We start from the raw sequence: 25,234 nt of genomic DNA on the forward strand, positions 1-25,234 counted from the left end.
CAGAGGGCAGCCCTGTCTTGTCCCATTTGAGATTGTGAGAGGCTCGGACAGAATTCCGTTGGCCCGTACCTGGGCTGTTAAGCCTGAATACATGGAGAATATCCACTGTATTATTTTGTTCCCAAAGCCGCCATATTTTAGGACTGCCCTCATGTAACTCGGATCTTAAGGATGCAATTCTAGGCCGGCCGCTAGGTGGCGAGGCCATTGCGGCCGGCGTAGAATATGCAAATGAATACTTACGGCGATCCCCGAACGTCCCGTCGATCTAACTGTATGTCGTTTCCGTCGAGTTACGCCACGTAAAATTAGGGCTGAGCCCTAGTTGTCCTAAGCCATGTTAAGTATGGCCGTCGTTCCCGCGTCGAAATTTAAAAATCAACGTAGTTTGCGTAAGACGTCCGTGAATGGCGCTGGACGCCATTTACGTTAACGTCTAAGCAAATGACGTTGGTGCGACGTCATTTAGCGCAATGCACGTCGGGTAATTTACCCGACGGAGCATGCGCAGTACGCTCGGCGCGGGAACGCGCCTAATTTAAATGGTGCCCGCCCCATTTGAATTGGGCGGGCTTGCGCCGAGCGCATTTACGATACACCGCCGCAAGTTTACAGGTAAGTGTTCTGAGAATCAGGCACTTACGCTGTAAACCTGCGGCGGTGTAGCGTAAATCACATACGTTACGCTGCCCAGGAGCAACGTAATTATATGTGAATCTGGCCCTATGTGACTTCTAAAGGCAATTGGTTCCACTAGATTTTAGTTAGGGGTATCAGAGTAAAGGGGGCTGAATACAAATGCACAACACACTTTTCACATATTTATGTGTAAAAAAAATTGAAAATAATTTATCATTTTCCTTCCACTGCACAAGTACGTGCCACTTTGTGTTGATCTATCACATAAAATGCCAATAAAATGTATTAATGTAATATTTCACACAAATGTAATAAATTAAACTGCTCTAAACACACCTTTGAAGGGAAAAAGGGGGAAAGTGGGGGCAAGGGAATAGTAGCTGGGGCTAAACCCAAAGCTACCCACTCAGTTGGTTTGGGGGACTATCTCGGTACTGATGAAATACAATAAACATAATAGTATAAAAAGTTTATTTGTATATAAAATTGCAAAACAAACAATTGTACAAATCAACGATTGGTCAAGGTCGACTATTTTCGTGAGAAATACCGCTTCATCAGGAAAGCCAATCTATAGAATAAAAAATACACCACTCCATTGGCCTCCCCCTTTTCCCCCCCTTTTTTCCCCCTTCCCTGTTCCTCCCCCCAATTCACCTCCGCCCCCTTTCTCCCCCCTCCCTTTCCCCTCTTTCCTACCCCACTCCCTCCCCCCCCCTTCCCTTATCCTGCCATGCTATGGGGTTATATATATATATATATATATATTTTTTTTTTCTGTCCATGCCCAGATTTCCACGATAAAATATCCCCCTGTTCGCCGTGGGGGGAACCTCCTGGGCCGCCCGGCTCCGTGCCTTATCAATTGACTCATCGGGTAAGTTATTATTATTTTTTATGAATTCTATACTTTATTGCTGAATTATATTACATGCTTTTATTGTATTATTTATTCGATAGATTGGCTTTCTTGATGAAGCGGTATTTCCCGCAAAACTAGTCGACCTTGACCAATCGTTGATTTGTACAATTGTTTGTTTTGCAATTTTATATACAAATAAACTTTTTATACTATTAGGTTTATTGTATTTCATCAGTACCGAGATAGTCCCCCAAACCAACTGAGTGGGTAGCTTTGGGTTTAGCCCCAGCTACTATTCCCTTGCCCCTACTCTCCCCCTTTTCTCTACTACAACTGGGATGATGGTACGTTACTATTATTTATTATTAATTTTTACATGAGGCTATACTCCCCTTTTTGCTAAACACACCTTTAAAAAAAACTGCATATCTAGCAAAGTTTTGACAGATAAATAGGCAAAATCTGTAATTCCGGGGGAAAATCAGTTTTGCCTAAATTGTTTTGGTCATCTCTAGATGCATGTGTAATAATAAAATGTCTTAACATGTAAAAAATGGACAAGTGACAATACTGTTTAAAAAGGCACTTTCTGCATGCAATAAGTTACCACAGTGTGCCCAACATGTCTTAGAAACCAAAAAAACAACAACAATGTAATAGATCTAACTGTACCTAAGAGACACATAATGAAACAACCACAAATATTCTAGCCATGTACTTGAATGGGCTCTAAACAATGAGGCATCAAAATGCATCAGGTGATCAAGAGAAGTATCTATGCTTGAGGGAAAATATAGCCTGTAGATGAGTTAACATGACTGAAAACTTGCCTTTCATCCTCCAAAGAAGAATAGTAAGCTTTGAGAAGTGACGTCTTACAGTTTTTCAGTACAGCCTGTAAAAGAAGATTTTTTCTGAATATATAAGGAGTAAATGCCTCAATTTATCTACCTATAGAAAGATTTACACAGAATGGCTGCAGTCTCTCAAATGTCCTAATAAATTAATGCCTAGGATGTAAATCTGTTCCTAAATCCCACTCCAGTTTATAAGAACAGACAGTGGAGATTGGTGATGTATGGAAGTCAGGAGCTCACAAGATTCAGTGCAGGTTTTGCATTTCTGACTAACGTCAAGCTATTCAAGCTATATGTGATTGCTTGCTATAAGTAACTGCATTTTACAGATGATTTTTGCTCCTTTACGGAAATAATAATAATAATATCAACTCCTTATTTGCGGAGGGTAAAACAAACCTTAAGGCCTGGTTCACACCTATGCATTTTTAGTGCTTTTTGCATATTTGCCCATGTTAACCCCCTGAGCGGTATTCCCGAGTCAGGCTCAGGGTGAAATTTCAGGACCAAAAGCGGTATCCCCGAGCCAGACTCTGGATCGCCTCGCAGCGTCCACAGGCACAAGTTACTTACCTTGTCCCTGGATCCTGCGATGCCTCCCCGCTGTGTGAGCGAGCGGTGTCCTCCTCGCTCGATTCACAGTGTAGAGTGCCGCCGAGCTCCGTTCCCTGCATCTTGGTAGTGGCGGGGATTTGCCTCGTTACATCAGAGCCTCCAGCAAGGAAACCAGTGGGCAGCACAGAAGTGACATCACCAAATCTCACTCCAAATCTCCAGAGGCCAGCAGAGAGAGGCCTTGGATCTCACACTGCAGAAATATAGCTATGAGGCTGAAGGCACAAGAATGCCTAGCCAACCTCACTTACCGGAAATTGCCAAATTATTTTTCAGTGCTTAGAAACAACTAACATTTCTAGAGGTATAGGAAAGCAAATTTTCACTTTTAAGTTCAGTTCCACTTTAAGAACTTAGCTGTGTGCATCTGCCCATCTAACCAGGCTGCAATAACAGAATCTGAAGTTTGCAGTTACCTTTAAGGGCTCCACAAGCTCTAGGGTATGCTTCAGTGAAATTAAAAAGGTGATCTTTGTATCTGCAGCTTTTTCCTGTTGGGTAAATAATTAGAATTCCATTAAATACACTCAAGAGCAACCATGATATTATCCAAAAGTTAAAAACATATCTACAGAATGTATTTATCAGGATTTACTGGTGAAAGCTTTGGTGAAGGATTTCTGACAGTCTGGTGTAGATGCATCCTTATAGTGCCTGACAAATGTAATGTTATATTAAAGCCCAACTTCAGGCAAAACAGTTATGGAGAAAGTGGGAAAGACCTGAGACCTTTGTCAAGTTTTTATTACTGTCTGGGTCTGATTTACTAAAGTCAAATAGACTGTACTTTTCAAAGTGCAATTGCTTCAGAGCTTAATAAATGAGCAGATACTCTGCTGACTTCCATCATCCAATCAATCTGCAAGCAAAAACTCTGTTTTTTTTATCTTTTATTTCCTTGCATGCGACTGGATATTCTTTGTGAAGTAAAGCTTTACCTAATTTGCTAAACTTTGGAGCTACTGCACTACGGCAAAGTGCCCCTCTGTGTCTTCAATGATGAGATTTGCCCTAATTTCCCAATGACATCCATCAACAGCCATGAAGAAGAGGTATAGCTCCCCAATGGAGATGGGGGGGGGGGGGGGGGGTTTATTTACTAAAGGCAAATCCACTGTGCACTACAAGTGCAGTCGCTGTAGATCTGAGGGGGACATGCAAGGAGAAGAATAAACAGCATTTTTGATGTACATGATTGGATGATAGAAATCATCAGAGCTTCCCCTCATTTCAGATCTACCCCTTAGATCTACAGAGACTGCACTTGCAGTGCACTTGTAGTGCAAAGTGGATTTGCCTTTCGTAAATAAACCCCACAGACTACTGTTGTGTGCTTTTCACAGATTGCTAATCTTCTGTACTGTGCAGTGACAACTTGCTGTTATAGCACAAGTCATTCAATGTATCTATTCTGGTAGATACAGAGGGGTTGATTTACTAAAGGCAAATAGACTGTGCATTTTGCAAAGTGCAGTTGCCTTCTGCAAGTGCAGTTGCGCTAGAACTTAGTAAATGAGGTAAAGCTTCACTTTGCAAAGAGTACCCAATTGCGTACAAGGAAAATAAAAAAAATAAAGTCTATTTGCCTTTAGTAAATCAGCCCCATTGCACATTTTTAAACACCTGAAGTCAGCCATTAGAAAAAAAAAATCCAGCCAATCAATAAAAAATTAAAAAACCAAGAGGTGATCAAATACCACTAGAAGAAAACTCTATTTGTGGGAAAAAAGGGTATAAATGATTTGGGTACAGTGTCGCATGACTGCGCAATTATCAGTTAAATTAACGCTGTGCCATATTAGTGAGGGTTGGTGTAATTGTGCCCAGGCATACTTTTTTAGACACATCTCAGTATGTCACCTTGATAAAGAGGGCTGACATGCCCTCGAAACATTGGTCCTGTTATAGCGCTGATATGGGACTTTAGTAAATATTGTTGCTCTCTTTTTTATTTTATTATTAAACATGGACACAGACTGCATATCAGACTTGAGAAGGTAAAGTCAATTACACAGAGTTTTCACAGCTGTTATTTACCTATTGGTAGAGAGATGCGACATGGGAGAGGGAGCAATAAAAATATAACAACATTCTCTATACAAAGGTACTGCTGGAAGGGATAGCAAGAGGCATGGCATGCCCATTTAGCGCTAAGTGACAGTGTCTCCTCATAGTTGACCCCCAGTAAAGAATACTCATCAATTAATGCTCCCTCTCCCCCCCCCCCATTTTGTTGCGCTAACAGAGCAAAGCTTCCGAGTATGGGAGAAAATGTGACCTCCCCTGGCAATTGGGTCTAATGCCGCGTACACACGATCGGTTTGTCTGATGAAAACGGTCTGATGGACCATTTTCATCAGACTAACCGATCTTGTGTGGGCCCCATCGGTTTTTTATCCATCGGTTAAAAAACTAGGAACTTGTTTTAAAATTATCTGATGGTTAACTAACCGATAGAAAAAAACGATCGTCTGTGGGCACGTCCATCGGTTAAAAATCCATGCATGCTCAGAATCAAGTCGACGCATGCTCGGAAGCATTGAACATTTTTCTCAGCACGTCGTAGTGTTTTACGTCACCGCGTTCTGACACGATCGTTTTTGTTAACCGATGGTGTGTAGGCGCGACTGATCATCAGTCAGCTTCATCGGATAACTGATGAAAAAATCCATCAGTTCGTTTTCATCGGATGGACCGATCGTGTGTACGTGGCATAAGTGGCCAATCGCCAGGCCAAACACTGGTACATGGATAGGCAATGATATCACCCACCCTGTTATCTCTGACAACAGAGTTTACCTGGCAGTAAGGGGGGCATGAAGTGGTAAACATACACTGCTGAGGCCAGTGGGATATCAGAAGCCAATGTCACTTTGTCCATCAAAGGCAAGTGACGGTGTCTGATTAGCAGGATTAGTAAAGTGGAACTCTATGGTACCTGCAAGCACCTGTATTCATCTTCCCCACTATGATCCTGGGCTGTACTCTCTACCTCAACTTCTGCCTAAGTTCTCAATAAGCCCTGCCCTGGCGCAAGCACCTTTCCCAATGTCCAGAGCCCATACTGAGGTTCTAAAATTGAACCGTTAAATAAAAGAATTGGGGCATTGCAATGGAAAATTGGAAAAATTGTGGTGTTCAATGCAGACTTTGGCCTGTTTCACACGCCCTTCAGCTTGTATAAGGCCCCTTTCAGACTGGTGCGGGAGCTGCGGTGGCGGTATAACGCCGCTAAAAATAGCGGCGCTATACCGCCGGGATTGCCGCGGGAGTCAGCCGCTAGCAGTGCGGTATTAACCCCCCGCTAGTGGCCGATAAAGGGTTAATACCGCCCGCAATGCGCCTCTATTGCGGGCATTGCGGGCGGTATTGCCGCGGTTTCCCATTGTTTGGGAAGGAAGGAGCGGTGAAGGAGCGGTATACATGCCGCTCCTCTCACCGCTCCAAAGATGCTACTGACAGGAGATTTTTTTGTCTCCCGGCAGCGCATCGCCTCAGTGTGAAAGCCCTCGGGCTTTCACATTGAGTCTGCAGTAAAGGAGTTTTTCAGGTGGGATAGCAGCGCTATTTTTAGCGCTGTACCGCCTAAAAAACTCCTCAATGTGAAAGGGGCCTAAGAGCAGAGTGAACAACAATCTTTGACAAAGCATTTGCAGAGCTTTCAGCAAGCTTTGTTGAAGCTTTTAACCACTTAGGGTCTGTCCTATAGCAGTTTTACTGCTACGGGGCGGCACCTCTGTGCCAGTTATAATAAATATATATATATATATATATACACACGCTGCACTTCCAGGTAGGGGGTGCACATGCATGTCAGCTCACTTCCGCTGTGATCACACACAATGGGAGCCAAACGGCCCATCGGCACCCACCGATCATCAGCCAGAGAGACAGACACAAGGCCGATTGCTGTTCTGACAGGAGGGAAGGCATTGATCCTGTGTGTCTGCAAAGCAGGGACTAGGATCCATGTCTTCCCCTAGTAAAGCACCTCACACAGTAAGAAAACACGGGTTAGGCACACAGTTAATCCTTTGATTGCCCCTGTTAACTAGGGCCGAAACAACTAATCGATTATGAAATGAATCGATTACCATTTTCATAATCGATTAATCGACCAGTAACATAATGGGGTTAAAAAAAACTAAAATTAGCCCATTATAGTACAAAAAGAGCGAATCGCTACTGTAAATATCACTTTCACTGCCCCACAGTAAAAAATTAACCCCTTACTGTAGCAATTATTTGTTCTTTGTGTACTAATTTTTGTTTTTTTAACTCCCATTATGTTACTAAACCTCTCAGGCCCGGGTCCCACCTCTATGTTTTTTGCAGAAACACTACAGTTCATTTACATGTTTTGCTATGGGACACGTTCACATCCATGATTTTTTCAGCTGCTGCGTATTTGGAAAGGGCAAGGAGTTTTTTTAACACAAAACAGTGCTATTTTGGTTTAATATACTTCAATGGAGAAGCTGCAGAAAAGCATGTAATGCTTTTTTGCGGCAATTTGTGTTTTTTAATCTGCCCGACAACAAATTGGCCAAAAAATATATAAAAATGCAAATCGCGGCAAAATTTTCTTTTTTTTTAAGGTTATTAACCGATTAATCGAAACAATAATCGATTATGAAAATAATCATTAGTTGCAGCCCTACTGTTAACCCCTTCCTAGCCAGTGCCATTAGTACAGTGATAGTGCATAATTTTAGCACTGATCACTGTATTAGTGTCACTGGTTCCCAAAAAGTGTCAACAGTGTCAGTTAGTCGCTGATCGCCGCCATTACTAGTAAAAAAGAAATTGTAGACGCTATAACTTTTGTACAAACCAATCAATATACGCTTATTTTTTTTCAACCAAAAACATGTAGCAGAATACATATTGGCCTAAATTTATGAAGAAATTTGATTTTTTCAATTTTTTATTGGATATGTTTTTTTTAGCAAAAAGCAAACAATATATATTTTTTTTTTAATTGGCTGTCTTTTTTGGTTTATAGCTCAAAAAATAAAAAAACCTCAAAGGTAATCAAATACCACTTGAAGAAAGCTCTATTTGTGGAGGGAAGAAAAGAACATAAATTATTTGGATACAGTATCGCACGACCGCGCAATTGTCAGTTAAAGTAACGCAGCGCCATATCGCAAAAAATGGGAGGTAAATCTTCCAGATGTCAAGTGTTTAAAGTACCTCTCAGCTCCAGTTTGTAAATGTTCAACACAGATCCTAATAGGAGTGTTGATTGCCAATTTAGACAAGCTGCTAGCAGGCTTCAGAACTTCCTGAAGTTTGTTGAAAGCCTGCTAGCAGCTTGCTTAACCTCCCTGGCGGTATGATTCTTTCAGAAAAAAGGTGCTGAAAGCGGTACCATTATTTGCAAGGAAATTTGGCGTTTTATACTGTAGGTCTGTAATTTTTAGGAATAACTCACTTAAATCTGACCAAACCAGAGTCTAGTAGGCATCCCGGGTATGAAATTTTTTTAAAAACAAAATTATAATCTAATAAATAACTATAAATAATTATAACAAATAATAATATAATTATAATAAAATGTATTCAATAATGTAATCAACTCAAAATCACTGAAATTTGCTCAGTTGCAGAATTGTCGCTGTCATTACTTTTATTTTTTTATGACGGATTTCCCCACAAATCGCTATCGCACAATTCTGCAAGTGATTATAATTTATTATCGCTGTTTTCTAGCTGCTCTAAAATCATTTTTGACATAAAGGGACACTTTTGGTTGCTATGGCAATCTACAGTTTGCAGGCAGAAAGAAAGGTTTTTAGTATATAAAAGAACATGCAGGACACAGGACAGACCACTAGGGACAAGGGGGGTGTGTATTTTTTACATACAGTACTGTCATCTATAAGATTACAGTATGTAATGTGTTTGTTTACGTTTTTGAATTTGGCGCCGTTCTCCGCTCCCGTGCGTCGTAACGTCGCAGGGAACGGAGATCTGCGGCACAGGAGGACGCTGTGTGAATCGAGCGAGGTCCCGCTCACTCACACAGCGCGGTGGCATCGCTGGATCCAGGGACAAGGTAAGTAAACCCTGTCTGTGGATCTAGCGAGGCAAGCCCGAGTCTGACTCGGGGTTACCGATCGCAGCACAGAAATCTAACCCCGAGTCAGACTCGGGAACACCGCCAGGGGGGTTAAAGCTTGCTGTTCACAATGGTCTTATACAACCTGAAGACCATGTGAAACAAACCATTGACAGTCAACAGTGCTCTCTTCTGCTGCACGCAACACACTTCCTACTGTATGTAATTGGCCAATAAGGTTATATATCCAAGTGATCCAAAAACCTTAACAAAGTTTGAAGTATGTATAATTGTCCAGCTGGGTCTTCCATTTACTATGGCAGTACAGAAGGCTGAGACAGATTATACTGTACCGTATATCAGGTTACTAATTATTAGCTTACTTACAGGTTACTGCTCTGTGAGAAACACTCAAACATGCAAACAAATCAATGACAACAGGTGACAGGAAACGAGGGTGACAACCACGTATCAGGTGGATGAGCCAGTGGTTGGAGAAGCTTTAGATAAACAAGGAGCTTGTTACCGGAGGAACTGACACCTGATTGTCTTTAGATAACTATACAACACTGAAGATTACACTAATGAGGGATAATTATGTGTTAGGAACATTATAATTAGAAGGAATAGGTGTTTCTTGAAAAAAAACAATGACATAAATGATAAACAATTCATGGATGGTACAGCAGATGATGGTTTAAACAGAGCCATACTGTACCCCCAGGCCAGTCATATACCAGACAGACTTAAAGTGGCTGGGAAATACCCAATAAAGGGGCTATCCTCAGGTGATACACAGAGAAGAAACAAATCCTCCTACATAAGTTGTGTCTGTCTATCTGCAACCCTTTCTTCTCTACATCCATTCAAAGTCCAGAATTTATAAGCTTGTCTGAGAGTTCAGAAATAAAGGGGCAGAGAGAGCTGAAATTACACACTTCATAATTCAGTGAGGAGAGCTCTGAGAACTGCTTGGAGGGAAGGAACAATCGCCCTTTCACATAGCACACAGGAACAGAGCTGGGGCTTTCAATCAGCTGCTGGTCCCTCCCCTGTCACCTTCTTTCTCTTGGTGTCAGGAAAACTTGTCACAAGTGATTCATGCTGATAGTGGAGGAACGAAGGAGCAGACAAAAATAACACTTCATGCTTTTACACGCCATGTTGTCATGCAACTTTGGACATTAAAGTCACATGACAAGTCACGTTTTCCAATGATAACTATTCATATATGTGCGACCTGAAGTCGCATCGACTTCAAAGTTCAAGCACTAAATTGGCCTGACTTTCATGCAACTTGAGAGCCATAGACTTCAATGTTAACCCTCAAAAGTTGTATGGAAGTCGTACCTGGATGTTTTACATGCAACAGTAGTGCAACAGTGGGTCTGACTCTACAGAGGGACAAGTCACATCCAAATCGCACCCTAAATTTGGGTCAAAGTTGCATTAAAGTTTCACCAAAGTTGCATGACTTTGGAGTCATATTAGTGTGAATAGAGCCTTAAAGCGGGAGTTTACCCTAAAAAAATTGTTTTAACCTTAGATCGATGCTCATTTTGTCTAGGGGAATCGGCTAGTTTTTTTTAAAATCGAAGCTGTACTTACCGTTTTAGAGAGCGATCTTCTCCACCGCTTCCGGGTATGGGTCTTCGGGACTGGGCGTTCCTACTTGATTGACAGTCTTCCGACAGGCTTCCGATGGTCACATCCATTGCGTCACGAGTAGCCGAAAGAAGCCGAACGTCGGTGCGGCTCTATACTGTGCCTGCGCACCGACGTTCGGCTACTTTTGGAAAATCGTGACGCGATGGATGCGACGGTCGGAAGCCTGTCGGAAGACTGTCAATCAAAATAGGAACGCCCAGACCCGCAGCCCATACCCGGAAGCGGCGGAGAAGATCGCTCTCTAAAACGGTAAGTACAGCTTCGATTTAAAAAAAACTAGCCGATTCCCCTAGACAAAATGAGCATCCATCTAACGTTAAAAAATAGGATTTTTTGTACTCACCGTAAAATCCTTTTCTCTGAAGTCCATGGACGGACACAGCTCCTTAAATCTTGACAAGTGGGTTATGTTCCCTGTTTACAGGAGAGGACTAGGCAGAAACATGTTAAATAGTTAAATACATGTTACATTAACAGAGTTGAACAGCCCCGCCCAGGGGGCGGTCCCTCCAGACATAACCCTCCTCACTGCAGCTTGCAGCCTCAGTTCGTAACAAGCAGTACAAACCTAAAAAGGAGGGGTGGGAGCTGTGTCCGTCCATGGACTTCAGAGAAAAGGATTTTACGGTGAGTACAAAAAATCCTATTTTCTCTTATCGTCCATGGACGGACACAGCTCCTTAAATCTTGACAAGTGGGACGTCCCCAAGCAGTGTCAAAAAACGAGGGGTGGGAAATATATCAGTAAAAACAATTTTAACTTCACCCCAAAACAAGCAGAGCTCCTCAACGGAGGAGGTGCAACTTTAAACAGCCGCCGGCAAAAACTAGCGGCTGAAAAAAACATCATAAGATGCACTCACAGCAACCATGTAAATTCTGGAAAAAGCGTGAACGGACGAGCAAATCGCCGCCTCGCACACCTGTGAGACCGACGCATGATGTCGGGAAAAAAAAAAAAAAAAAAAAAACCCAGGAAGCACCAATTGCCCTGGTCGAAAGTGCCGTGACCGGAAAAGGGGGGCCCGCCCTTAGGAGCATAGGCCTGTATGACGGCCTGCCCGTTCCACCGAGAAATGGTGGTCGACGAGACCGCCAGGCCCTTTTGTGGACCAGACACCGACACAAAAGAGAGTCAGAAGCTCCGAAATGGAGCCGTAGTAGGCTGGTATACCCGCAAAGCGCGTACCACGCCTAAAGTATGAAAGGCCGAAACCTCCTTCGGAAGAAGGGAAGGTCGCGGGCGCACCATCACCTAATCCTTATGGGGGATCAAGCATGGCGGCTTGCAAGACAAGACCGCCAACTCAGAAACCCCTCTAACAGAGGTAAAGGCCACTAAAGGGGCCACCTTCTGAGATAGTGTCAAGAGAAAATCTCTCTGATGTTTCCAAAAGGAAGGTTCCTGAAGAACCGAGAGCACCAGAGTCAAAACTCATGGGGGAAGAGATGGGCCAAGAGGGGAAAGTATATGACAAACCCCTTGCACACAAAAAAAGGGGACCCACCAGGGAACGGGCCGCAAAAAGGCCACTAAAAACACAGCCAAGGCTGAAATCTGCCCCCAAACGGTGCTTTAAGCAATTTTTAGATCCAATCCAAGCTTTAAAAACAGCAGGACCCTGGACATTGAAAGTACGCCCGTGGACGTCACTCCATCCCTTCGCACCAAGAGAGGTGCGACGGTAGATCCTCCGGAAGAAGACTACGGTGCCCTGTTGAGATGACCGAGTCAGACAGACCCTGGTCACCTAAAGTCTGGCTTCCAATAACCATGTTAAGCAAGTCAGTGACTGTACAACAGGAGGAAGTATGGGACCTTGAGACAGGAACCTCCTGCCCTGGCAATCGCCAGGGTGCCTCCGCTACCAGGCGCCCGATATCAGCGTACCAAGGACGCCGAGATTAATCTGGAGCGATTAGAATCATCGGGATCTCCTCAGCATCCACTCTGTGGAGCGGCCGAGGAAGCAACTACCATGGAGGAATGGCAAAAAATCACCGATACAGACAACACAGGGCCACCAGCGCGACTGACGCGTCTGTACAAGATCACTAGACCTGGCCACTAACTGACACCCTTGCGGCGGAGACAAGCTGCCAGGAGATCCATGCCATGTGAGGCTCACCTCCTGCAAGGGAGCCGAAACACCCCAAAGCACAAAGACCAGTCGCCCTGGTCCAGCATCTGGCGACTCCAGTAGTCTGCCTGCCGGCATACCTGATGGTAGACTGAAGCCACGGCCGTGGCGTTGTCCGGCTGAAACCAGATTGGTCGACCACAAGGAGAAGCATAGCCTGATCGCCTAAAATAGTAGGACAATGAACAGTAGACAGCACCTGGTATTCCCAGGCGGTCTTCCACCAGGCACTAGCCAGGCCCGACCCTGGGTAGCTACCGAGACCAGACACATTCAAGGAGGTGTGGTCATAGGTCCACGCAAGTCCAGCGACTCAGGGCCGACTGGACCCCCCAGTTTTGTGAACCTCCAGGTTCACAACCCGTGAGCTGGCATTCGTCGTAAACACCGACCACTGGAAGGAAGGAACAACTTCCCGGACCGAAGAGTCGGGAATCTCTGTCACCAACTCAGAGAGACTCTGACTAGGTGGCGCACAGGAATCTAATGATTTCAGAGACAAGAGATTTTTACCACCTGGACAGTAGTTCCACTGGAAAACCAGGGTGTGGAACTGGGCATACAGTACCACCTTGAAGGAGGCTACCCACAGACCCTGAACCAGCAGGCGCCCGGAGAGAAGACCGATTGCGTGATGCCAATACCTTCTCCGCAGACTGAAGAGTCTGCAATTTCTCCAGGGGAAGAAGGACCTTTGCCACTGAGGAGTCTGGATCAACACTAGATACTCCAACGCTGAGTCGGAACCTAGCATGCCCATAATTTGAACCCTGGGTCGCACACATGTAGGGCAGGCTTGCTGCCACTGAGCTACACTTTCTGGCCTAAACGTCTAACATCCACCCGAATCTTCGGAGGGTCTGAATGGGAATAACCCATCCACTAGGTCGGAGACAGAAGCTGCTCTCAGAAGAAAGTCGTCAAAGTAGCCAATGAGGCAAAGCCTCGCTGACCCAACAAAATTCAAATAAGTGCGAGCTCCTAGCTGAAAACCCATGGTGCTGACGCCAGATCAAAAGGGAGGGCCACAGGCTGACAGAGACCCTTCTCTCATCACGAAGCACAGAAAAAAACACTGTGACATGTGCAAAACGGGACATGCATGTATGCGTCCCTGATGTCCGAGGACGTCAGGACATCCCCCGGATGAAGCGCAGCTACCACCGAACAAATGGATTCCATGCGGAACTACCCGACGTTCACAAAGGTATTTAGGGCCTGAGGCCCATAGAAAACCCCAAAACTCTCGTCCTGCAGGAAAGGTAAAATTACCTTGCAGCTTAGCAAATCCCACACTGCCCAAGGCAGACCGACGTGCCGGGAGGGGAAGACACAAGGACAGAACTTTGTTCTGTGGATAGGAGGAAACCCTATCTAGTACTCCGAAGAGACCACCTCGCAGACCCACTAATCGGAGAGCAGGGAGGTTTCACTGAATTGTGAACCTGCAAGCCGCCCCTCCCACCTAGAGACAGGGAGGGAAGGCTATATACATTGGCAGGATTTGGGTGCCGGCGTGATCGGCTTATGCACCCAGGGACAGATTAGTCCCCCAGCTGGGCCTTTGACGGCCTGGGAGGGTTGCCCCTAAATAATACACACACATAGTGTGTATGTATATTATGTAGGTGTATGCACACATGTCTTTGGAGGAAACCGGAGTACCCGGAGGAAACCCACACAGACACAGGGAGCGACAATGCAAGCTCCAGGCAGATTGGAGATTCGAACCAATGACTCTTTTGCTGCCAAGTAATGGAGTTAAGCACTACACCACCGTGTGCATAAAACCATTCTGAAACAGACGCCCTGGATAACAAGGGCGCAGCATTCAATGAAGCATCACAGACCTATATGAGGCCCTGGACCAGCTGGTCCGCTAGGCTAATAACCTCAGGAGAGAGTCGGTGCTCCTCCACTGTCTGGTGCAAAATGCTCACTCTGTGAGTTGTATACAGCACTAGGGGTCAGGACTACTCCAAGATGGCCGCCGAGCGTTCAGAACGCGGCCACAGGAAAAAGGCCAGCACAATGTAAGCTGCGCCATAGCGTGGCTACGACAAAATGGGCGCCAATGGGAGTTTTCAATGTAATTGAAAAATCTCCCAAAAAAAAATAGCGCCAGCGACCACTGAGACCCCAGTGTAGTGGCCACAATAGGCCGCAAGCCAGACCCCAGCATGGTAAACATGGAACGGGTCAGTACTTCGGATCTTCTATCAGTCAGATCCATACAAGTAGGGGTTCCCGCCCGGCGGTGAGGGACTACAAAAGCCCTCAGTGGCTTTTCTCATTCCGCATCTCAGAAATTATCAAAGAAGGGCACAGAAGGAAAAAACCTACACAGCGGTCTGATTTGTGTGATCCAAAAAAGACCGAGCCCTCAGCGGAAACCCAGCTGCACTATGCAGCTTAGGAGAGTCCCTTGCAGCAGTAAAAAGCGCACCCATAAATGCCTTATTCTGCCTTTTTTTTTTTTTCAACTAGGTACCTAGTCCATGGCTCCATAACAGAGCATTCCCCAGGGGATAACGGGGGAAGGGGGCACTCTTTTACCGCCCGCCCGCAGTCCACCCCCACCCTGGCACAAACTGTGTCCAGGACTACAATAAAAACTCTGTGGGAATCACAGGTGCTAACACCTGCTGCCACCACCAGCATGTGGGGAAGGACCCAGATACTGACTCCAATATTTACATATAGTGTGTATTATAATATGCACACCTGTCCATACAAATAGACAAAAGCTCCTAGAGCCCTATTCAGGGCCTCTCACCCACTTGCTGCGCTGACCAGGGGTAACCAGGGGACTCCCTCAGGAGGAGACTGCACAGCGCTGTCTGTGAGAGGAAAAGAACCGTGAGGTAACTTTTGCAGGGACCTGTGTTTAAACAGGAAAAGCCTCATAGGGCTGTTTTATTTAAGGACAAGTCACAGATACAGCATAAAAAGCAAAACCGTTACAGGTGTCACCAATCAGTCAGCGTCTGCTGAAGTATAATCATAAACATCTGTGCTCATCACAGGGCTTTTTACCTCACAGGAAAGCCCAATACAAAAAAGAAAAAGCACAGGCCAGATAACACAGTCCCCTCAGGAAGGCCCCCTCCCCCCTGACAGCGGCAATGTTAGCAATGCAGCAAGGGAAAGGAGCAGGGAAGTAAGGGGAAGGGACCCCCGAACCCCAGGAATGCCCAGCCTTACCAACCCACCGAAGCAGGAGGGACTGTACTTACCCGTCCAAGCGAGGACTCGCTGACGCATTCCTGACAGAACTACAACCGCAATGGAGGTAGCTGTCGGCCCGGTCCACTGTGATTGAGGCAACACCACAGCTCAGTCATATGTGGACCTCGGAGCAAAGCTCACCGGCCACCTCAGGAGTCATGAGGTATGGCGTGGCAGACCAAGCCTCTTTGCAAAGGTGTGCCCACGCTTGCTGGTCGGACTGAGTAGACTACAAGGATCTATAATATCCAGCCTGTCTCTCAGCCAACAGTTGAAAGAAGATTCTTCAAGAAAAAGTAAAGTAAAATAAAATAAAATTTCTCCTCAGGGCGCTGGGCCCAAAGGGAGCCATACGTCCTTCTCCTTTGCTAGGCAGAACGAAACTGAGGCTGCAAGCTGCAGTGAGGAGGGTTATGTCTGGAGGGACCGCCCCCTGGGCGGGGCTGTTCAACTCTGTTAATGTAACATGTATTTAACTATTTAACATGTTTCTGCCTAGTCCTCTCCTGTAAACAGGGAACATAACCCACTTGTCAAGATTTAAGGAGCTGTGTCCGTCCATGGACGATAAGAGAAATTAATATTTCCGGGTGAACCTCCACTTTAATTGAGACAAGTACACACTATAGAGGTATGCAACCACTTTAGGTTTACAACCACTTTAACCTAAAGAAAGGACACCCCTAACCATGCAAAAAAAAGGACCAAAAAAGGTTCACTAGCAACTGAAAACAAAGGATGATATTGGTGGAAAGAATGTATCAAGCTGTTGATAAATCATTTGTTGCCAATGGCCTTTTGAATGAAAGTTAATACATTATAAAGTTATATGCACTTACTGTAATTTTTTCAAAGCATGGAGGAGCTCAGCTATGAGGAAAGATTAGAGGAACTGAATGTATTCTCTCTTGAGAAGAGGAGAATAAGGGGGGATATGATCAACATGTACAAATATATAAGAGGTCCATATAGTGAACTTGGTGTTGAGTTATTCACTTTATGGTCATCACAGAGGACAAGGGGGCACTCTTTACATCTAGAGGAAAAGAGATTTCATCTCCAAATACGGAAAGGTTTCTTCACAGTAAGAGTTGTTAAAATGTGGAAGAGAATTCCTCCAGAGGTGGTTCTGGCCAGATCAGTAGATTGCTTTAAAAAAGGTCTGGAAACTTTCCTAAATGTACATAATATTACTGGGTACTGACATTTATAGGTAAAGTTGATCCGGGGAAAATCTGATTGCCTCTCGGGGGATCAGGAAGGAATTTTTTCCCCTGCTGTAGCAAATTGGATCATGCTCTGCTGGGGTTTTTCGCCTTCCTCTGGATCAACTGTGGCTATAGAATTGGTTACATGGGATTGTTTTTTTTTTTTTTGGTTGAATTTGTGTCTTTTTTCAACCTGACTAAATATGTACATTAACTATGTAAACATCCTGATTTGTAATAGTACCTGCATGTGATTCATCTCCGAGCAGCTGAACATGGTCTGAACTGCTGATCAATGTTCAGGCCCCCAGTTGATGGCTGTTTTGGAGGCCATCAGGTCCCTGCCAGCATTGTATTCAATGCATCAAAATCAGATAATTGGAAATACTGAACTCTACAAGTGTGCACATGTGCATGGCTGTTTTTCCAAATTTATATATAAAATTCTTTCACTGTTTCACAGTATAAATAACCCCTTTATAGTAGTGGTTATCTGCTGTTTTTGTACTCTAAAGGGATCATTTTAGTTTTTTTAATCCCATTATGAAAGGTGATACAAAATCATACTGCTGCTACTAAATGTCTTATGCTGGCCCATACACGTATGGATTTTTGAACAAGAATATTTGTATGAACATTCTTTGTACATTCAATGAATAGACGAATGTCGTTCAAAAATTTCACTTGCTTTTAACATACATTTCTGAACAAAAACCACATACCACAAACGAACATCAATTTGACCCCACTAATGAATAGAAAGTCGAACAAAACTTTTTGAAGGAAAAATGTGTTTGTGTAGTGACAGCAGGTGCAGGTATCCGACTGCCTATGACACGGGAGTCTGTCATGCATAATATATTACAATGCTGTCTGAATATCTGCAAAATGGTGATGTAAAGGGCTGCAGTTGGGGCCCTCTGCATCAAGAAAGTTGACCACTGACCTCTCGTAGTGAAATGTGCACAACTATCAGATCAAAAAACCCTTTAACCCTTGTATTCAGCTTAATTATTCATAATATGTATCATATATCTCAACTACCACATATTTGTACATACCGTGTCCTGCTTTGGAATCTGAATAAGGTTAGAAAGAAGCTGTTCTGTATCCAAAAATCTGGAAAGGACTGGAAAAAAATATTTGAATTGAGAAGATCACATTCACAGATATATCTATAAAAACACTTAACCACTTAAGGACCGGACCAATATGCTGCTAAATGACCCAAGGGGTTTTTACAATTCGGCACTGCGTCGCTTTAACAGACAATTGCGCGGTCGTGCGACGTGGCTCCAAAACAAAATTCGTGTCCTTAGAGCTTTATTTTGATGGAATTTGATCGCCTCTGCGATTTTTATTTTTTGCGCTATATACAAAAATAGAGCGACATTTTTGAAAAAAAATCAATATTTTTTACTTTTTGTTATAAGAAAAATCAAATAAACTAAATTTTAGTCAAACATTTAGGCCAAAATTTATTCAGCCACATGTCTTTAGTAAAAAAAAAATCGCAATAAAAAATAAAATAGCTACCTAGCGGGAACAGCGACACTAATACAGCGATCAGAAAAATGATCGCTTAGTGACACTGGCAATAGGGAGCGAAAGGGTTAACTAGGGCGGTGATCAAGGGGTTAAAACTTTATTAGGGGGGGGATACGGGGGCTACCCTGAACCTAACACTAACTGCCTGTCACACTGAGGCCTTGTACTCACGACCGGATCTGTGCGCTGGAAACTGTCTGCCCGACAGTTTCCGGCGTACAAGGCTGATTTCTGTTTTGTTCCGCTGGCGTGTACACACCAGCGGACCAAATTCCCGTCGTACCGGAACGCGTGCACGTAAACTACGTACGACGTCACTATAAAGGGGAAGACCAAAGTTAATGGCGCCGCCCTCTGTTCCTCTTTTGCTAGTTACGGGTTTGCTCGTGTTAGTGAAGGTTTGGTTAGAGCTGATTCGCGCTTCTCGGTCTCCAGGCTTTGACAGCGTGTATTCACGGGTTCAGTGCGTGTGCTTGCGGTAACGTAGTTGTCATTCGGCTATAGGCAAGCAGGTTGTTTCTGCTTTAGCAGTTGCATCCTGTGCGCTCGTATCTGTTTGTCACACGTTTGTCGCAGGTAGTGCTGGATTTGCGAGTGCTTTCTGTTTCAGTGTGTTCTTGACTGACCAGCCGGCCGGTTTGAAGCCATGATGGAGCAGCAGCGTCAATTTTCGCGAGTTGGTGCTGTTTATGGGATGGCTGCTGGATATGTTCATTTGTCCAGTACTTTGGCCAGAAACAGGGGGCGGAGGCGTTTCTGGACCAAGAATTGGTTGCGCCAGCGTGACCAGTTCTCACATATGCCTCTGCTTAGGGAACTCCAGGAGAATAATCCTAATGACTTTAGGAATTTTCTCCGCATGACGGACCCCGTATTCAACAGTCTGCTGGAACTTCTGTCCCCCTATATCACGAGGCAGGACACTGTGATGCGCCAAGCCATCACGGCCGAGCAGAGGCTTATTGCCACGTTGCGGTACCTGGCGACTGGGAGGAGCCTGCAGGACCTCAAGTTCTCGACAGGCATCTCTCCGCAGGCGCTTGGGGTCATCATACCGGACACGTGTGCTGCCATCATCAAAGTTATGCATGAGGAGTATATTAAGGTAAGTTTCCTGGCTGTAATAATGTTGCTAACTAACTTTATTTTTAATTTCCCAGATATGCTGTGTGTTTAACTAACGTTACCTTTTCTCCCTATGCATGTTGATATAAGCTTTACATGTTTTATTCTTGGCCTACCTGCATATTTGTCCCTTACCCAATATTAACCTGTCCAGCATGCTATCCTAGGGACAAACCCACCTTGCCATTTTTTCAAACAGGACTTTTTGTTTTTTGTGTCCCCCCCCCCCCCTTCAAACTTTTATTGTCCCCATCAGAGGGCTGTGGAGTCTCTTAATGAAGTGGCCCTATATATTTCATTTCCCAAATTCTCCATGCACATTTTTCTAATGCAATTTTAATACTGTGAACTGTCACAAGGATGCTTGTAGGATGTTTTTGTTACAAAGTACTAAATCTCTATTTTTGTTTGTCCCCACAGCTACCCTCCACACCACAGGAATGGCAGTCTGTGGCTTCCCAATTTGCCCAGCGGTGGGATTTTCCAAACTGCGGTGGAGCAATAGATGGGAAACACGTCCGCATTGTGCCCCCACCCCGCTCGGGGTCCTACTATTATAATTACAAGGGTTATCATAGTATTGTGTTGATGGCGGTGGTATCGGCACAGTATGAGTTTCTATATGTGGACGTGGGGAAGAACGGCCGGATGTCTGATGGGGGAGTGTTCGCACGGACTGATTTCTATGATCGTCTCCAAGCTGGTGGTCTGGCATTGCCACCAGATGAAGATAATGTGGAAGGACTTCCGTTTGTGTTCCTAGCGGACGAGGCTTTCGGGCTTGGTCCTCACCTCATGCGGCCTTTTCCCCAGAGGACCCTCACCTCAGAGAGGAGTGTGTTTAATTTTCGGTTGGGCAGGGCTCGGAGGGTAGTCGAGAATGCCTTTGGGATACTCACCAACCGGTTCCGCCTGTTCAGGACATCGATACATCTGGCGGAATATAAATTGGACACCGTTGTATTTGCCTGCTGCATTTTGCACAACTTTTTACGCAGGCACTCCCAGACGTACCTACCCGACATCGGTTCTGAGGCAAGACTACCCTCAGATCCCCTTCCCGGGCTGGACACTGGTCGCGCTGGCTTGGCCCCCCAATCAGCTCGTGAGGTACGCGACAAATATGTTGAGTACTTCATGGGTCGGGGGGCCATTGCTATGCCAGATCATATTTCTTTCTAATTCGGCCCCCAAAGAAAGGAATATTCTAAAAAATAATAAATAATTAGACCATTGGACTTTATACAGTTGTTTGTCATTAATGCTTTTTCTCTTTTTCTGTCTTCCTGGTTCTCTAACTAACTTCTTCAATTGTAATGCATAATTGATTTCTCCACTTTTAGTAACTAACCACATTTTGCACAGTATTCACTCATCTACAAACAGGGTATTGAGTCTAGAAATAAGAAGCAACTCCATTTGTAAATTTTGAGGTCAAGTATTTTAATTTTTGCTTGTTCATGACCCCAAAAATTATTTTATAGTTTTTTCATTACTCCCTGCTTTTGTACTTAGGAGTCTACAAAATTTTTTTAGAATTTTTTTTTTTTTCAGGTAATTCAACCAAAAATATTATGCAGATTATACATTTATTAACAAGTTCACTTTTTTTTTTAGCAAATATAGTTAGATTTATTGTTTACATATATATATATATATATATATATAGATTATTTTTGGTGGGGTGTTTACCGCCTTATTTTTTTTTTTTGGGCATATTTTTTATGCACAAAAAACAATAATTTTTTGACCATTTTTTTTGTTTTTGGTGTGTTTTTCTAAAAGTAAATTTTTCGGTGAGATTTTGGAGTCAAATCTCTACTTCACTAAATTCAGTGATTAGAGAGATTTATAATTCTATATATATATATTTTAAATTTTTTGGCGTTGTTTATTCTTTATGGTCTAAACTTTATAGTATCCCAAAATGTTCAACATGGTCAAAAAGTAACAAAATCCAATTCCAAAAATATAAAAACTCACAACAGCAGTCAGTCATGGTGTGCTTTCACACTGGAACACGCCAAAATTGGAAGATACACACATTCAGTGCAAACTCGCCAAATGTCATTGGTTCAACAGACAAATGGCCACATGTGCTATCTGACATCATGGGTGATCAATGTCTGTGTTCTGTGGGAGCAAACCCTTCCTCTCAACTACTTGAGGATGGAGGAGGGGGTTGGACCCACAAAGCACAGACATTAGATATTCTGTGATGGCAGATAGCACATGTTGGCACACTGTGTGTGTATCTTCAAATTTTGGCGTATTCATTATTCAAACTGTAAAAATGTTTGTGGGGGCGGGGGATGGGCGGGGGGTGTTTCAGTCTTTGACACGGCCCATCATGTCAATAATGTTTTTAAAATTAGATTCGATCACCATCATTCTTTGCCGCATATTGTCCATTTCCGTGCTGCATTCCAAAAGGACATTTGTTACATTCTGTTCCATGAGAAACATCCTTTCACGCATATTGTGCATTTCAGTGCTGCACTCCATTACCTGCTGAATAATTATAGCAGCACTTTCACGTGAAAATATTGGCACACCATCCTCCTCCCCTAAAAAAAATAAAAAAAATGGCATTTACAACATTATTTTTCGATGAGGCCTATCTACATATGTTTTTTTGAATCAAGCTAGGGTGACACTGACCTGATGGGCTTCTCCTTTCCACCTCTTCGACATCTTCTATCACTCCTCCTTCTTCCACCACCTCCCCATCATCTTCTATCACTCCTCCTTCTTCCACCACTTCCCCATCATCTTGGACTCCTCCTTCATCCATCAATCCACCTTCTTTCAATTCGCCAAATTGTTCTTCCGCCACTTGCCCTTCATCTGCTATAACTTCTAAGTCCAAAATTACTTCTTCCTCCTCTCTTCCTTCCTCCTTTCTTCCTTCCTCCTCTCCTTCCACATCCTCCTCTCCTTCCACATCCTCTTCTCCTTCCACATCCTCTTCTCCTTCCACATCCTCTTCTCCTTCCACATCCTCTTCTCCTTCCACATCCTCCTCCTCCTCCACATGTTGAGATGGCAGATTTTGGCCTTGTCTGGCCCTCTCTGCCTCCTCCAAATGCTGGCGACTTCTTTCCCCTGAAATAAACCAAAAAAAATGTAGACTCATCAGCACACAGATATTGGAGAGCATAAATCGCACACATTGCTTAGAAGATGCTTTCATTTAGTTACTTTTATCTTTCACCAAACCTACATTTTGCAATTACTTCTATATGGCAAGCTCTGATCCTGCCCCTTTTTAGCAAAGTGACACACATGGATGTCCCCCCTAAACTGTATTTCTGGGAGACCCTACCAAAACCCATTTTTGATTTGGGGAGACACAGGTGCTCTGCATTGCAGATGTGAAAACATCTGCTTTATTACCACTGTTTTTAGAATGAATCCTGTTTGCCTTTCCCATTCTCATACTTTTTTTTTCTAGAACTAGCTTTTACACAATGTTTACAAACAAAGTTTTTGGCCAGTGAGCCATGTCCAGGTGTGTTGTTCCTGGAATAACCGAGCCTTTCTGAGAAACTATGTGATGTTACGTTGTTTACTAAGAACACTATTTGTAAATATGTAGTTATTTATGTCCTAAAAAATAAATGACAACATGTCTTTAAAATTACAAGCAGGCCAAGGAGGCAGATGGTGAAATATACATGGCAACACATTATTGCAGACAATCACCCCCCCCCCCCAACCCCAATATATATTTACTTACTTTTACGCAGAATTTTAAGTATTTTCTTCATCTTATGTGGCTCCCTCAATTTTAAGTCTGACCATCGTTTCCTCAGCTGTTCCTTGGACCTGGTGATCCCAAACATCCTCTGCATTCTCCTCGCCACCTTGTCCATAATATGTGCCTTTCGGCGGTTAGGGGTCTTGTATGGCCCTAATTCACCATCATAGTCCTTCTTTCGCATGATGTAAACTAACTCCACCATTTCCTGGAACCGCATATTAGTGGCTTTATATCTTCTTTGCCTTGATCGGGACGTCCCTGCCTCTGTCCCTTCACTTGTGGCATGAGAGCATCGTGCCCGCTCGTGTGACATCGCCATCTTTCCTTTCCCACAGAGATTATGGGCGTGGAAAAGATGAATTCTTACGCCATGGGCGGAGAAGAGGGCGGCGTTTAATACATACGCGGAGTGTAGAGAATGCAAACAACGTGTTTACGTCGGTTACGCGGAGAATCTTCGAGCGCATCCAGAACATACACAGTTAACGCAATATTTCCTAAACTCATTGATTAGGGGCCTCGCAAAGGTGACGAGGGCGGGGTTTAATAAATACGCGGAGTGTTTAAAAGGTTTACGCCGTGATTACGCATCTTACGCGGTAATTAGGCGAGCGTGAGAAACGAGGAGCGAGAGACAGGAAGGTAAGGAAATTAAAAATGTGATCAGCAGGGGCCTTGAAAATGTAGACACATGGGATGGGGGTTTGGGCTGTTGGTTGCACCCTTTTTAAGCTATTCTGTCTATGGGGTACCACAATGTTATTTTGGTTTCCAAATGCTTTTGGACACCTCACAAAATAGAGATGTGAACAATGCTGTACCTCATTGACAAGTTTTTGAATGGTGTATTCAGATCAGGCAAAGTATTGTTCAAGTGTTGGTTGTACAGAGGTCATTAGGAAGTGTCTTTTATGTCATCCATTGTCAGGGGCAGGAGATCTACACATGAAAGAGTGCCTAGATGAAAACTGTCATTTGTAAGCATTGTTTATTTTTATATATTTAAAATATTTACTGCAATGTGAACAATGGCTCTGCATCTAGCAAATCAATGTTTGGTACAAGCAATGCGGCCGAGCTGCCAATCATTGTTTAAACAAGAGAGACTGTGTTTGTAATTAGATATAGGTAATAAATTTGAAGACACATATTAGATCAAGGTCAACGCTGATCCTTTGGAATATTTATTTTTCTGTGGTTTATGTTTTTGTAATCTAGACTCAAAAAGAAATATAATTTTTGAAAAATTACAATGGACCTCCTACAAAGCAAGGAATCTATAGAGGCCTTACTCCAAAAATATCAGGAGACGCCCATCCTGTGGAATTCCAAGCACTCTTTATATTGCAATAAAGAGGTACGAGCGGCAGCACTAGAAGAGCTAGCAAATTATATGCAAACTTGGGTGCCAGGATGCACTGCCAACATGGTGAAGGATAAACTTGCCAACCTCAGAAGCACATACAGGAGAGCATACAAAGCTAATAAAAGCAAAAAATCGGGAGCAGCAGCAAGA

General features: G+C 43.8%; 1 protein-coding gene across 1 annotated transcript in view; it reads right to left on the reverse strand.

Moving 5' to 3' along the window:
- Nucleotides 1-25,234, reverse strand: part of MSH4 (mutS homolog 4) — a 96,493-nt gene that overhangs the window by 39,230 nt on the left and 32,029 nt on the right. The window contains exons 8-10 of the mRNA XM_040360673.1: nt 18,344-18,411; nt 3,390-3,464; nt 2,332-2,396 (exon numbers count right to left, since the gene is read on the reverse strand). Coding sequence (XP_040216607.1) covers nt 2,332-2,396; nt 3,390-3,464; nt 18,344-18,411 — 208 coding nt within the window. The remainder of the gene's footprint in view (nt 1-2,331; nt 2,397-3,389; nt 3,465-18,343; nt 18,412-25,234) is intronic.

Source organism: Rana temporaria, chromosome 7 (genome assembly GCF_905171775.1).
Source record: "Rana temporaria chromosome 7, aRanTem1.1, whole genome shotgun sequence".
NCBI classification, from domain to species: domain Eukaryota; kingdom Metazoa; phylum Chordata; class Amphibia; order Anura; family Ranidae; genus Rana; species Rana temporaria.